Raw genomic sequence first — 16,544 nt, 5'->3', positions numbered from 1 at the left:
AAATCAGGTAGATAGAACCGCAGTCTCGTTTGTCGGCGTTACGCTGACTGCTCCGAAGAGGTGCGCCAGTTATTTTAATCGAAAATTTGTCGAGCACCCCGAGGATAACAGGGAAAAGAGAATAGCATTTGATACCTTCCTGTCGAAGAGGAACCATCATAATTTACAATGGATGATTATGCGAATGTCATCAGGAAAGCTAAATCATCCAAAGCGTTTTGTCCAAATGCAATCTCCATGTTAATGCTGAAACAGCTGAACGAGCCGGGAATCGAGTATCTCACTAAAGACAGGTAGAGAATGTCGCTTACCACCTATATCGTTCCCGAAGTCTGGATCGCACTACTGAAGGTTTCGCTTTTGTCGCCTGCAGAAAAGACTTTTGAGGCTTAAGTCCTCCCCAGAGGCAGAAATAGCTATCCAGTTGCCAATCATCAGCATCAGTTCCGTAAGCACAGCACGACAACAGCGCTGCACGCCATCTCCACACTTATTAGTTGAGGACTCAACCAGAGAGAATACAGGAGGGATAGAAGTTAAACAGTTCCGGAGATATAAACCCACCTTTGGAAACTCCCTGTTTCAGTCTACGGGGCTTAGAATTCTCGTTCCAGAGTTCAACATACGATTCGCGTCAATCTGCTCAAACAGCATGGAGTGTTTGACAGTACCAGAGGTTTTTGATAAATCGAGCGTCATCATCACTGTCCTATCGCACGGCTTGCTCTGGTGCAGCGCTGTTGTCGTGCTGTGCTGCTTGCGGAACCCATGCTGATTATCGACAGCTGGATAGTGTCTTTGCTACAGGCAAAAAAAGCTAAATCAGTCTGTATGATTCACTTTTGGTGGTATTCTTGCCTAGCTTCGGTAGCGAGACCACCCTGCCTACTGCCCTGTCCTGATGTGGGTGACTAGCGACAGGTTGATAACTTAAGTGAGATACTGGGCTCGTCCTGCTGTTTAGGCATTACCATGGAGGTTCCATCATGACCCAACGCTTTGAATGATTTAGCGTTTCTGATGCAATATCATCCATTGTAAATTGTGGTGGTTCCCCTCACGACGAAAAGAGATATAATCCTACGTAGTACTCCTCTCTTCGCTCTGTCAATCTCGGGGTGCTTGACAAATTGTGGATTAAAATAACTACCGAACCTCTTCGGATCAGTCAGCGTAACATTGCCAAAAGTGACTGACGTCTTATCTTCCTTATTTCCAGCTTTCGAGTGACATAACCGTTGCCCAAAATTCACTTATTCCGGCTCCAATGTTGCAACTCTTCAGATGATTTAGCCATTTGTTGCGCTTATGCTCACCGACGAATCTGTTAACTTCTAGTAACAACTACCTGACTCTGGTGTCAATGGGGTTGGCTCGACGTAGCTTATCACGTTCATTTGCTAATCTTGTCGGCTCTGTTGGAAAATTCGGTCTCACTTCGGGTATTCGATCACCAGGAATATACTGATCGGCTGCAACAGTTATGATGTCTCGTAAGGTCCTCTTTGCAACTCGAACATTAGAAGGGTTGGACAGATCTCTGAAGCGATGATTGGTGAACTCTCTGAAACTAGGCAAATTAGCTTTTCCATGATTGAAGTGCGGCGTTCAGAGTTGATGAAATCGGGCGATATGTTGATGAAGACAATTATGGGGAGATGGTCTGACGCAAGAGTACGACGGGTTGCAAGGTGTCGTCAGACCAGGTGGTTATATCTGGTGAACTGTGACACTCTCCGCTAATCCTGGCAGAGGCGTCCTCTCTGACCGTGCAAAAAGGTTCAGCCAACACTATACCCCTCTGGTCATTGCTGAGTCCACAACTTATGATTAGTATTAAAGGCCCCTAAGACAAGTCGACATTTCCTGAGTATTCAGCCTTGAAAAACTTCTCCACAAGTGCTGTCTTAAGACACGCCGTTCGGACTCGACGACAAACACTAGGTCCCATATCATTGAGCTAAACATGAATCTGGGTGCACTCATTGATATGAGAGAAGTCTCCCTTATCCCGTATGGGATGTTGTGAAACAATGTTTTTTGTAAGACAAGCCGGTTATGACATTCCAAAAGTGCGCTAATGTTCGGCCACAGCTATTTATCGGCGGGATGTATACGTTAAGCTACTCTACCTCGGTAGTTACACACCTGACTGCTACCCCCAACATTTCATGTACGGGACATTTGACCCAGGCTGGCTAAAGCTTGATAGGTTTGTGAGTGTATATAGGTTTGTATTTGTATCAGACAATTTGTTGGCGATCTAGCCGATTCCTTTCGACATAAAAGTTATCGAGTAGCCGATTTGGTCCAAACTTGGTACATCATTTCTTTCTAACTTATATCAAGTTCGGAGATGGGCTTTATCGGCTCACTCTTTCGAGTACCTACAGCACAAACGGAGTAACCGATTTGTCCTAACTTTGCACGTCGTAATATTTCTTCGAGACACAGATCAGGTTGGAATATGGACTACATCGGTCCACTCTTTGGGCACCTAAACACACAAAATATGTTTGCACTTAAAATGAGTTTAAGTTCATTTCTGGGATCGTGTTGCATTTTTTGTAACGGGTAGTACCTGCCATCATGACTAGAATAGTATAATTTTTTTTCTAAGGGAAACTAATATTTCCTTAAATACGGGTCGCGAAATTTAGCAATATTAAGGTCACTCCGTCATATAGTTCATACTTCCCGATATGACGATCAAAAATCTCAAAAAATCATATGGTGTGCATACCACCTGGACTGCTGAAATGAGCCCACCGCTGAGCATATTGGTCAACGGTGCCCGGATTCCGACCGCTATCGTCCCCAAAGTATTGGGTTAAACGTTTGACAGCATGTTTAAGTCGTGCAAGACATAGCTATTTCCGACAAGATCAAGAGTAGTAACAAGGTTCTCAAGTCCCTAGCGGACCGCACTTGGGACGCTGATAAAGAAACCTTGTTAAAATCTAATCAAGCAAAAGGAAGGTCTGTGGTTAGCTATGCGGAGCCAGTGTGCTATGCAAATGTTAGCGCTACGCAGTGGAAGATTGTTTAAACTTGCAGCAATGTCAACCAGGACTGCCAGGACCATTTTCATGAGGAGACGAAGATTTTACCGGTACATTAACACATGTCTGAATAGAGAGGAACCAGAAAATGTGCCTCATCGAAATAATGGGTTTGGACGAAATCGGTTTCAAACAATTTGGAGCCGATTTAGAACAATGCAGTTCTTTGGTATTGTTGAAGTTACGAAGTTTTTCGGCAATTCACACACACACGACCCGAACGCAACGAAATAGCACACAAAAGAGAGCAAATGTTTTGATTTGTTTTTGTTTTGCAGCATGCGGGCGTACAACCTTACTAACACACTGTCAAAAGTTGCAAATATTCAGAATTTTGTGTGCTCTCTTCTTGGTCGGCAGTGATTTAGAACATTGGTGATCACTTCCTTACGGTAGCGTAAAAACAAATCACACGTATTCTCTCTTTATTTCTCATTTACCATTGCTTAGTTATGGGGAGAGTGTCTTACCACTATTAATACACGAACTATTCTGAGCACCCCTGATTTAAAACAGGTATCGGCACCAATACAAATGAAGTGTGTGCGGTCACATGCATACGCCATCGAGAGCGTAAATTTCGCTCTCTCCACAAACATCATGAGGGTTAATGTTAATGTGGGTTAAAATTAAAAATCACTAAAAAAGTCGACGTCACAACCTTCTTCATTGACTTCTGAGTGAAGACTAAAAGGTGGTTGTTTTGTTGTTACTCTCATCAAGGGCACGTGTGCCTCTTTTTTCCGGATGCTGATTTAGAACTGTCCGTCCGTCTGTTTGTTTGTCTGGTGCGTCACGAGAACGGTTCAACCGATTTGTACACTGTAATAGTTCTACCGTTACGACTATCACAATTTTTTTGGGGTCTAACCTCCTGCTTTTTATACCCTCCACCATAATATGGAGGGTATAATTAAATTTGTAATTCAGTTTGTAACGCATCAAAATATTCATCGGAGACCCCATAAAGTATATATATTCTTGATTAGGGTAAAATTCTAAGTCGATGTAACCATGCCCGTCCGTCAGACCGTTGTCTAAAATCAAGATACAGCACTCAATTTTTAAGATAGAGCTTTGTAATTTGGTATAGAAGTTTCTATTACTCCTAGGATGTTTGGTATTGTAAATGGGCTATATCGGTCAACGTGTTGATATAGCCCCCATAGAACAGTACCACCCGATTTTCGATATTTTGAGGGTTTTAGCCTCATTATCACACCGAAATGACCGAAAATTGATATTTAATCTTCGTTGGGGGTATACAATTTTTCCCCATAATTTTGTCGGTATAGATCCACGCCTTCATACAGCTCCCATAGAACGGTACCTCCCGATTTCCGGAATGTTGAAGGTTATGGCCACAGTAATCCACCGACATTGCTGAAATTTGGTATTTAGTCTTCATTTGGGGTATAAAACTTTCCGTATATAATTTGTCGGTATAGGTCTGCGCCTTCATATAGCCCCCATAGAACGGTACCTACCGATTTTCGGTATTTTGAAGGTTGTGGTCACAATAAACCACCGAAATGGCTGAAATTTGGTATTTAGTCTTCTTTTATGGTATAGAACTTTCCAAAAATAAATTTGTCGGGATAAGTCCACGCCTTCATATAGCCCCCATAAAACGGTACCTCCCGATTTTCGGTGTTTTGAAGGTTGTCGCCACAATAATCCACCGAAATGGCTGCAATTTGGTATTTAGTCTTCATTTGAGGTATTAAACTTTCCATATTAAATTTGTCGGGATAGCTCCACGCCTTTATATAGCCCCCATAGAACGGTACCTCCGGATTTTCGGTATTTTGAAGGTTGTGGCCTCAATATGCCACCAAAATGGCTGAACTTTGGTATTTAGTCTTAACATGATGTACAAAACTTTCTATATGAAATTTGTCGGTATAGGTCCACGCCTTCATATAGCCCTCATAGAACGGTACCTCCGCATTTCCGGTATTTTGAAGGTTGTGGCCACAATAATCCACCGAAATGGCTAAAATTTGGTATTTAGTCTTCACTTGGGGTATAACACTTTATATATTAAATTTGTCGGGTTAGGTCCACGCCTTCATATAGCCCTTATAAAACGGTACCTCCCGATTTTCGGTATTTTGAAGGTTGTGGCCTCAATATTCCTCCGAAATGGCTGAAAATTTCTATATTAAAATTGTCGGTATAGGTCCACGCCGTCATATAGCCCCCATAGAACGCACAGTGGTCGCTGCCATTGGCCAAAATTATAAAATGAAAGTCTAATATTTGGTACTAAATGTGTTCATATCTACTACTAACATGTTAAATTTCTCTAAAATAAATTTGTTATGGATTACTTCTTACTGTACTCTTTGAGAATGGCACCAAAAAAGAGAACATTTAAGAGGTTGGATTTCTAGGTGAATTCATTGCAAAAGTTAGGTGAAAGTAAAATATCAATATCAAACTAAATGAACTCTATATTGACCAAACTTAATTCGAATATTGAAAAACAATGTATTAACTTAATTTTTATGCAGTTTTGTGTTTGTTAATTTTTGGGATTCATTATTGAATACGTGTGTTGACTAAAGGACTTTTGTAATGTCATTTCTTCAATATAATTCAATTTCATGTAAAGTTTTAATTATGTCCCCCCTCGTTCCCCCTAACCAAATTTTTTTTTTAAAGATCAGTAGTAGTCTAAGGGTTATATTTTTCAAACTTTCAGCTGCAACTTTCCGCATGTTTGGAACTGGTTCCCAAAATACTAAGGGTACATTTCAGGGTGTTTTTGTCATTTTTTCAAATTTGGTATTTAGTCTTCATTTAGGGTATACAAATTTCTGTATTAAATTTGTCGGTATATGTCCACGTCTTCATATAGCCCTTATAGAACTGTACCTCCCAATTTTCGGTATTTTGAAGGCTGTCCTCAAAATTCTTCCGAAAGGGCTGACATTTGGTATTTGGTCTTCGTTGGGGGCATGAAACTTTCCCTCAGAAATTTGTCGGTACAGGTCCACGCAGTAATATAGCCTCCATAAAACGGTACATCCCGAAATTCTGTGCAGACATACAGAGACACTATTTTGGTGTAGCCCCTAATAAATTATGAAAATATTCTTATTTTCATTAATATTTATTTGCAAAGGTCCACATTTATTCGGAGCGTCTACAATTGTCAAGATAAAGGTCTCAAACTTACCTAAAAGCCCGAAAAATACTTGAATACTACGGTACTTGATAAGCCTATAGATAAAATCTCATATTCTAACCGAAGGACATTGGTAATTGCACTTGCACTAAATTATACTTATTCCAAGCTAAAATTAATTTAGAAACCTCACACAGGTCAAACATAGGTATCGTATCAATCGCAAGTGTAAAAGGAAAGGCGAATATTCGAACCCACACACAACCTCCACTATGTGACATGTTTCGCCTTTGGTAGAGGCTCATCAGATATATCGGCTGTGGAGCGGCTTCGCTGTCATCTAACTTTTCCTCTTTCAAATTCAAGTTGGTTTTTTTTTAATTTATTTTGGGGGCCAGGTTTTTACTCATCATCAGTTCATTATCTTAGAATACTAATTTAAGTATATGGATTTCTTATTTAAATTTATTATGACACAATTGTTTCATGTTGATTTATTTTCTCAATAGAGAAATATTATGTATATAAGATTTATTTCGTTGAAACTTCACTTCTTATACATATATTTTAAATATTTTTTTCTGTTAGTATAAACTTACAATTATTTAATTCCGATAATGTTGCCAATATCAAATTGAAGAATTGTAAAATTATTAAAACGGCCAGCAGAGGATTCATTATTTTTTTAACAAAAAATAAACAATTTTTTAAGTTATTTATTTTTAATTCACTGAAACATTAATAAATCTCTTTATTCAAACGCACAAATTTCCGTTAAAAATTATACCAAAAAGAATATTATTGTTTTCGATTTTTTAAAACGCCACAACCAAACCTGTCAAGCAGACAACGATGACTGTTAAGTGGTTTTGTCTTGTGGCCAAAACATAACCACCAATATTATTTGAATTTGCCAAATAGAGGTATCAACAAACATGAAACACTTGCAATGAAAATTCAAATAATGATTCTTCTCTATGGCATGGTGTTATGCTACTATGTAGCAGATATTCACCAACGACCTCACAGAAAATTCGGTATGCCACCCACAAGAAATTACATCTGTTGGTGGGTGGCGTTTGTTGGGTGGGTGTTTTTTAAAAAGCGCGCCAAATTGCAGGCTTTCCCAAAAACGGCGCATGTTTATTGTAATATTTGGCACATGATGCGGGAGCGTGTATAGTAAGTTGTGTAAAAATGCAGTACTACAGCTATTGCCGCTTTAATGTATGGGTAAGCAGCTGACTACTTCATTCATAATTGCATAGCATGGTTTGATTACAATAGTCCAGTTAGTATTCGTATATTTGCGTGTTAAGGCTATTGGTCTGTTGTTGGTAGAAAAAATATTCTTTGAAAAATCCACATGGTCTATGGGTCCTTGAAAAAATATTCTTTAAAAAATTAACGTGGTCTATGGGTCCTTGAAAAAATATTTTTAAAAAATCCACATGGTCTATTGGTCCTTGAAAAAATATTTTTAAAAAATCCACGTGGTCTATTGGTCCTTGAAAAATATTCTTTAAAAAATCCACGTGGTCTATTGGTCCTTGAAAAAAAATTCTTTAAAAAATCCACGTGATCTATTGGTTCTTTAAAAACTATTCTTTAAAAAATCCACGTGGTCCATTGGTCCTTGAAAAAATATTCTTTAGAAAATCCACGTGGTCTTCGGGTCCTTGAAAAAATATTCTTTAGAAAATCCACGTGGTCTTCGGGTCCTTGAAAAAATATTCTTTAAATAATCCACGTGGTCTTCGGGTCCTTGAAAAAATATTCTTTAAAAAATCCACGTGGTCTATGGGTCCTTGAAAAAATATTCTTTAAAAAATCCACGTGGTCTATGGGTCCTTGAAAAAATATTCTTTAAAAAATCCACGTGGTCTATGGGTCCTTGAAAAAATATTCTTTAAAAAATCCACGTGGTCTATGGTCCTTGAAAAAATATTCTTTAAAAAATCCACGTGGTCTATGGGTCCTTGAAAAAATATTCTTTAAAAAATCCACGTGGTCTATGGGTCCTTGAAAAAATATTCTTTAAAAAATCCACGTGGTCTATGGGTCCTTGAAAAAATATTCTTTAAAAAATCCACGTGGTCTATTGGTCCTTGAAAAAATATTCTTTAAAAAATCCACGTGGTCTATGGGTCCTTGAAAAAATATTCTTTAAAAAATCCACGTGGTCTATGGGTCCTTGAAAAAATATTCTTTAAAAAATCCACGTGGTCTATGGGTCCTTGAAAAAATATTCTTTAAAAAATCCACGTGGTCTATGGGTCCTTGAAAAAATATTCTTTAAAAAATCCACGTGGTCTATTGGTCCTTGAAAAAATATTCTTTAAAAAATCCACGTGGTCTATGGGTCCTTGAAAAAATATTCTTTAAAAAATCCACGTGATCTATGGGTCCTTGAAAAAATATTCTTTAAAAAATCCACGTGGTCTATGGGTCCTTGAAAAAATATTCTTTAAAAAATCCACGTGGTCTATTGGTCCTTGAAAAAATATTCTTTAAAAAACCACGTGGTCTATTGGACCTTGAAAAAATATTCTTTAAAAAATCCACGTGGTCTATTGGTCCTTGAAAAAATATTCTTTAAAAAATCCACGTGGTCTATTGGTCCTTGAAAAAATATTCTTTAAAAAATCCACGTGGTCTATTGGTCCTTGAAAAAATATTCTTTAAAAAATCCACGTGGTCTATTGGTCCTTGAAAAAATATTCTTTAAAAAATCCACGTGGTCTATTGGTCCTTGAAAAAAATATTCTTTAAAAAATGCACGTGGTCTATTGGTCCTTGAAAAAAATATTCTTTAAAAAATGCACGTGGTCTATTGGTCCTTGAAAAAATATTCTTTAAAAAATCCACGTGGTCTATTGGTCCTTGAAAAAATATTCTTTAAAAAATGCACGTGGTCTATTGGTCCTTGAAAAAATATTCTTTAAAAAATCCACGTGGTCTATTGGTCCTTGAAAAAATATTCTTTAAAAAATCCACGTGGTCTATTGGTCCTTGAAAAAATATTCTTTAAAAAATCCACGTGGTCTATGGGTCCTTGAAAAAATATTCTTTAAAAAATGCACGTGGTCTATTGGTCCTTGAAAAAATATTCTTTAAAAAATGCACGTGGTCTATTGGTCCTTGAAAAAATATTCTTTAAAAAATCCACGTGGTCTATTGGTCCTTGAAAAAATATTCTTTAAAAAATGCACGTGGTCTATTGGTCCTTGAAAAAATATTCTTTAAAAAATCCACGTGGTCTATTGGTCCTTGAAAAAATATTCTTTAAAAAATCCACGTGGTCTATTGGTCCTTGAAAAAATATTCTTTAAAAAATCCACGTGGTCTATTGGTCCTTGAAAAAATATTCCTTAAAAAACCCACGTGGTCTATTGGTCCTTGAAAAAATATTCTTTAAAAAACCCACGTGGTCTATTGGTCCTTGAAAAAATATTCTTTAAAAAACCCACGTGGTCTATTGGTCCTTGAAAAAATATTCTTTAAAAAATCCACGTGGTCTATTGGTCCTAGAAAAAATATTCTTTAAAAAATCCACGTGGTCTATTGGTCCTTGAAAAAATATTCTTTAAAAAATCCACGTGGTCTATTGGTCCTTGAAAAAATATTCTTTAAAAAATCCACGTGGTCTGTTGGTCCTTGAAAAAATATTCTTTAAAAAATCCACGTGGTCTATTGGTCCTTGAAAAAATATTCTTTAAAAAATCCACGTGGTCTATTGGTCCTTGAAAAATATTCTTTAAAAAATCCACGTGGTCTATTGGTCCTTGAAAAAATATTCTTTAAAAAATCCACGTGGTCTATTGGTCCTTGAAAAAATATTCTTTAAACAATCCACGTGGTCTATTGGTCTTTGAAAAAATATTCTTTAAAAAATCCACGTGGTCTATTGGTCCTTGAAAAAATATTCTTTAAACAATCCACGTGGTCTATTGGTCTTTGAAAAAATATTCTTTAAAAAATCCACGTGGTCTATTGGTCTTTGAAAAAATATTCTTTAAAAAATCCACGTGGTCTATTGGTCTTTGAAAAAATATTCTTTAAAAAATCCACGTGGTCTATTGGTCCTTGAAAAAATATTCTTTAAAAAATCCACGTGGTCTATTGGACCATGAAGGAATATTCTTTAAAAAATCCACGTGGTCTATTGGTCCTTGAAAAAATATTCTTTAAAAAATCCACGTGGTCTATTGGTCCTTGAAAAAATATTCTTTAAAAAATCCACGTGGTCTATTGGTCCTTGAAACATATTCTTTAAAAAAACCACGTGGTCTATTGGTCCTTGAAAAATATTCTTTAAAAAATCCACGTGGTCTATTGGTCCTTGAAAAAATATTCTTTAAAAAATCCACGTGGTCTATTGGTCCTTGAAAAAATATTCTTTAAAAAATGCACGTGGTCTATTGGTCCTTGAAAAAATATTCTTTAAAAAATCCACGTGGTCTATTGGTCCTTGAAAAAATATTCTTTAAAAAATGCACGTGGTCTATTGGTCCTTGAAAAAATATTCTTTAAAAAATCCACGTGGTCTATTGGTCCTTGAAAAAATATTCTTTAAAAAATCCACGTGGTCTATTGGTCCTTGAAAAAATATTCTTTAAAAAATCCACGTGGTCTATTGGTCCTTGAAAAAATATTCCTTAAAAAACCCACGTGGTCTATTGGTCCTTGAAAAAATATTCTTTAAAAAATCCACGTTGTCTGTTGGTCCTTGAAAAATATTCTTTAAGAAATCCACGTTGTCTGTTGGTCCTTGAAAAAATATTCTTTAAAAAATCCACGTTGTTTGTTGGTCCTTGAAAAAATATTCTTTAAAAAATCCACGTTGTCTGTCGGTCCTTGAAAAAATATTCTTTAAAAAATCCACGTTGTCTGTTGGTCCTTGAAAAAATATTTTTTAAAAAATCCACGTTGTCTGTTGGTTCTTGAAAAAATATTCTTTAAAAAATCCACGTTGTCTGTTGGTCCTTGAAAAATATTCTTTAAAAAATCCACGTTGTCTGTTGGTCTTTGAAAAAATATTCTTTAAAAAATCCACGTTGTCTGGGTCCTTGAAAAAATATTCTTTAAAAAATCCACGTTGTCTGTTGGTCCTTGAAAAAATATTCTTTAAAAAATCCACGTTGTCTGTTGGTCCTTGAAAAAATATTCTTTAAAAAATCCACGTTGTCTGTTGGTCCTTGAAAAAATATTCTTTAAAAAATCCACGTGGTTTTTGGGTCCTTGAAAAATATTCTTTAAATAATCCACATGGTCTTTGGGTCCTTGAAAAAATATTCTTAAAAACTCCACGTGGTCTATTGGTCCTTGAAAAAATATATTCCATAAAAAATCCACGTTTCATAATAATTTCTTCCTTAGCCTCTGTCCTTAAATTACACAAAAAATTTTATTTTATTATTTACTTTATTTACTTCACTAATGTATCACCCCCAACACTCTCCTCGACCTTAAACCCTAATTAATTTACTTTGAATAAAATACATAATTACAAAATAAAGTGAGTGGTACGCATAAAATCATATGAGGGGTGGTAATATATTACCAAATCCGTGTGCATAAAAATTGCATATCTAGCATAAAAAGTCAACGAGTTCGTTCAACAGCAGAAAAGTCCCATGTGAATGCTTCGAAAAACAACTCAAGCAAAGCAAAACGGTGAACTTCTAATAAAACTCAAATCAAGAAAATATTTCTGATGATGATTTCGATTGTGTATGAAAAACATTTCACGGGTAATTATACGAATTAGTTGGCAAAGAAAAAACTGCCAAGAAGTAGAAATTGAAGAAGCTATTGTGCCAACAACATCAAATGAAATGAACACTCAAACGTTGGTAAGCGAAATATGTTTAAGTAAATAACAAATGTATTATTTGGTTTGCTTGTAATTGTAGTATATACCCTAGCAGCAGGTATGAAAGGGCGTTGATGGGGTGTAAATTATTATGATGTAGGAAATACTAAAGCGACGTTTTGAAAGGTCAGATCTTTACGTGGTGTATTTTCAAGCAAATATATAATAAAAAGTTCAAACGTGTAAACTTTTTAAGTGTTTGTATTTGAAGTAAAATGAGGTTATGGAAAGGAAGATGTTAATATTTGCATACGAATTTTGAGGGAAGTTAGTTAAGAACAAAATAAATTCAATTTTTATATTAAGTGCAAATTAGACAAGATTTTAAATGATGAAGAGGGGACATTTCAAACTGTATAATGGTTAAAAATAGAACTTTTAAATTTTCGAAATCCGATTGTTTAAGTCTGGAGTATTCCCCCATTGGCTTAACTTCATCACTTTCCTCTTTGCAGAGAAAAATGTTTACAAAACGCACTGACAGTTTGCAAAATTTACTGATCGCTACCAATATCATGATTTCATCCCGGCGAAGGGAATTATTAATTGGCTTTTCAGTTTTTGAAATGATAATTTTTTAGTGAAAACCGGAACTCTTTAAGCATCGAGTATTCTCATGTTAATGAGAATGATGCTCACTTTTCGGCTTTCCCAAAAAAAAAAAAAAAAAAAAACACCAGAACAAAATATTTGCAAGCTGATAGCATCGATTTCTGTTAATTTGAAATAACATCAGCACAGTTACCTGTGAGTATGTTGTTGGAATTTTATTTACAAAATTCCTTTTTGCGAAGGCACGTCTGTTTTTTGTTTGTTCAACAATCATATGATTGAATCTTCAACTAAAACAGAACAAACAAAAAACAGCGAAATCCAGAAAAAAAGTTATTAACTGAATTTTTTGGGTATCAGAATCAGGGTCTACTACTCTTTGAAAAGATACTCTGTAAAAATCCACGTTCATGGATCTTCCTGTTTTTTATACCCTCCATCATAGTATGGAGGGTATAATTCAATTTGTCATTCCGTTTATAACCAAATATTCGTCGGAGACCCTATAAAGTATATATATTCTTGATCAGCATAAAATTCTAAGTCAATATAACCATGTCCGTCCATCCGTCTGTTGAAATCAAGATACAATATTAAAGATAGAGTTGTGTAATTTAGTATAGAAGATTATATTACTCCTACGATGTTTGGTATTGAAAATGGGCTATATCGGTCCACGTTTTCATATAGCCCCCATAGAACGGTACCTCCCGGTTTTCGATATTTTGAAATTTCTGCCCTCAATATCAAACCGAAATGGCTGACATTTGGTATTTAATCTTCGTTGTGGGTACAAAAATGTTCACCTGAAATTTGTTGCTATAAGTCCATGCCTTTATATAGCCCCCATAGAACTGTACCCCCCGATTTTCGTTATTTTGAAGGTTTTAAAATCAATATCTCACCGAAATAGCTAAAATTTGATATTTAGTCTTCGTTGGGGGTGTACAACTTTCCACCTGAAATTTGTCTTCATATAGACCCCATAGAACGGTAGCTCCCGGTTTTCGGTATTTTGAAGTTTGTACCCTCAATATCAAACCGAAATGGCTGAAATTTGGTATTTAATCTTCGTTGGGGGTACATGATTTTTCACCTGAAATTTGTTGGTATAGGACCATGCCTTTATATAGCCCCCATAGAACTGTACCTCCCGATTTTCGTTATTTTGAAGGTTTTTAAAATCAATATCTCACCGAAATGGCTGAAATTTGATATTTAATCTTTGTTGGGGGTATACAACTTTCCACTTGCAATTTATTGGTATTGGTCCACGTCTTCATATAGCCTCCACAGAGCGGTACCTACCTATTCCTATCTATTGGATCATCATATAGACCCAATATAACGGTAGTTCTCTATTTTCGGTATTTTGAATGTTCTGGCCTCAATATTCCACCGAAATTGCTGAAATTTGATAATTCGTCTTGTTTGGAGATATAAAAAATTCCACCTGAAGACGTATACAGTACATCCCGATTTTCGTTATTTTGATGTTTGTGGCCTCAATAACCCACCGACGTGACTGAAATTAGGTATTTATTTTTTTGAAGATTATAGTAATATAATATTTTTCTTCTCCAAGGAAATATACCTAAAGTACAGAAATAGCTTAATAGGATAATTCATATTTAGTTCAATACAGTGGTGGTGTAGGGTATAAAATGTTCGGCCTGGCCGAACTTAACGCCTTTCTTACTTGTTAATATTTATCTTATATCTTTATTCCTGGTAGGCGAGCTCTCGACCTTTCTTAATTGATGCCAATTATGTTGATGTACGTGGTCAGATAACTGAGCCACAGCCTAGTATACATATATACAGGGATCCAATAGTTTGTTTTGTGTTACCATAACCAACTCTAAATTACCCATTTATAGTTTAATACTGACACATTTTTGCACTGAAAACAACCCAACAGATGGTCGTATGTCAAACTGTCTTGAGTACGCTTAGGCTGAAACTGTCAAACTTTCCAAAAAAATGTCAAATGACACCTGGCGACACTGCGTGTTACTTAGGTCAAAAGGTTTTCGAGTGACCCTCGTACTAAGCTTAACAATAAACTATGGTCTGTTATACGGTCTCCAGGATTTAAAAATGACAACATTGATAAAAATTAATCTAATTTTTTCAAAATGTGAAATGTTTTATATATTTGGAAATAAAATTAAATAATTATTTTTCTTTCTGTTATGAAAGGACCAATGCACTGTAGTTCCGCCCGTGGGCAAAAATCGAAAAAATATGGCAACAAATTTGATTGTAATTGAAATAAATATTATGAAAATGTACAATTTCCAGATTGAAGCTTATAGTCAATGGCAATGACAATGTTTTTACAAAAAAAAAAAAAAAAAAAAAAAAACAAGTAAACAAGTGTCAGTCGGCTTTACCGACAGATATATACCCTCAGCCAATGTGAAGTGAAACTTTCACCTACGGACAGATCGAATATATTTAAGGTATCCTCAGAATTTTGTGTCCCTTTTGGACATTTGAAATTGCCGACAAAATGTGGATTAGGAATTACCTGCACTAATGCCTTGTTCAGACTGACGGTAATTCGTTCTCTATTCGTTGTTCGACTTCAAATTACGATATAATTACTTCATTTCCCATACAAAATTTTTAGAACGAACAACGATTTGTGTACTTTGTTCAATTTAAATTACTCTCAGAACGACGATGAGAGAATTTATCGAAATAAATTAATAAATTAACAAATGAGAGAAGAGAAATGTTGGACCAAATCGGTTGAACAGTTCGAGAGTTATCGTGCTCTCCGACCGCCACATATGGTGACATAAGGTTTTTACACCTTTCGGGCTGTTTTCCCAAGAAATATGGACTTGCCCCTGAAAAAACTTTAATCGTCGTAATGGAGGATGCGAATGCAAATCGCTTCAACAAAAATCAAAGTTATTCGAAAGCAGTTCGTAAAGTGAACTTATCCGAAATATTGTGTGAGAGGTAAAAGAAGGAGTAGACAAATATACTCCATTATACTCCAATTTTTTTACAATGGAAAAATTAGAAATGCGTGCTGTCATTAAATCTATATATATAAAAATGGTGTAAAAAATGTATAGTAACTCATAAAATGAGAACGGCTAGGCCGATTTCTGTAAAATTTTTTGTCAGTTATTTGTATTTTCGAGGAGAAGGTCTTTACGGAAGAAAATTTTGGAAAATCTCTCTGGAAAAGTCGGAAAATTGGAAAAATCGAAAATTGAGTTTTTGTATGAAATTTTATTCCTTAATAGCGAGACGAAGTTCGCCGGGTCCGCTAGTATTTACATAAAAAAGGTTTATCGGGACAAGAAATTCATAATGATATGGTGAATGTGTTAGGTGAATGTGCTCCTTCATATGCAACAGTAAAAAATTGGGTTGCTGAATTTAAACGTGGTCGTACAAGCATTGAAGATGAACCACGTAGTGGACGTCCAAAAACAGCAACAACAACAGAAATTGTACTCAAAGTGCATGATATGGTATTAAATGATCGACGAATAAAAGTGCGTGAAATTGCTAATATCATGGGCATCTCAAACGATCGAGTCCATTTCATTTTGCATGAAGAACTACAAATGAAAAAGCTTTCTGCAAGATGGGTGCCGCATTTGTTAACAGTCGATCAAAAACGCATAAGAACGAACATTTCTCAAGCTTGTTTGGATCGTTTTATGCGAAATAAAATGGATTTTAAGCGTCGTTTCATAACTGTTTATGAGACATGGATCCACCACTATACTCCAGAGACAAAAGAACAATCCAAACAATGGACTGAAGCTGGAGGAAGTGCCCCAAAGAAGGCAAAAACAATTCAATCGGCTGGTAAGGTAATGGCAACGGTTTTTTTTTGAAGTTTCAGGAGATTATATTGAAAAATAAGCATATTTTTGAAAAACTAACTATT

The 16,544-nt window shown here is 35.7% G+C and overlaps 1 protein-coding gene across 1 annotated transcript in view; it reads right to left on the bottom strand.

Moving 5' to 3' along the window:
• DIP-iota (Dpr-interacting protein iota) overlaps positions 1 to 6,873 on the bottom strand; it is a 62,780-nt gene extending 55,907 nt beyond the window's left edge. The window contains exon 1 of the mRNA XM_073965180.1: positions 6,795 to 6,873. Within this exon, the coding sequence (XP_073821281.1) occupies positions 6,795 to 6,873 (79 nt within the window). The remainder of the gene's footprint in view (positions 1 to 6,794) is intronic.
• Between the last annotated feature and the right edge of the window lie 9,671 nt (positions 6,874 to 16,544).

Source organism: Musca autumnalis, unplaced genomic scaffold (assembly GCF_047663935.1).
Source record: "Musca autumnalis isolate F117 unplaced genomic scaffold, ASM4766393v1 scaffold_2, whole genome shotgun sequence".
Taxonomy (NCBI): Eukaryota; Metazoa; Arthropoda; class Insecta; order Diptera; family Muscidae; genus Musca; species Musca autumnalis.
This window is presented reverse-complemented; position numbering and strand designations above follow the sequence as displayed.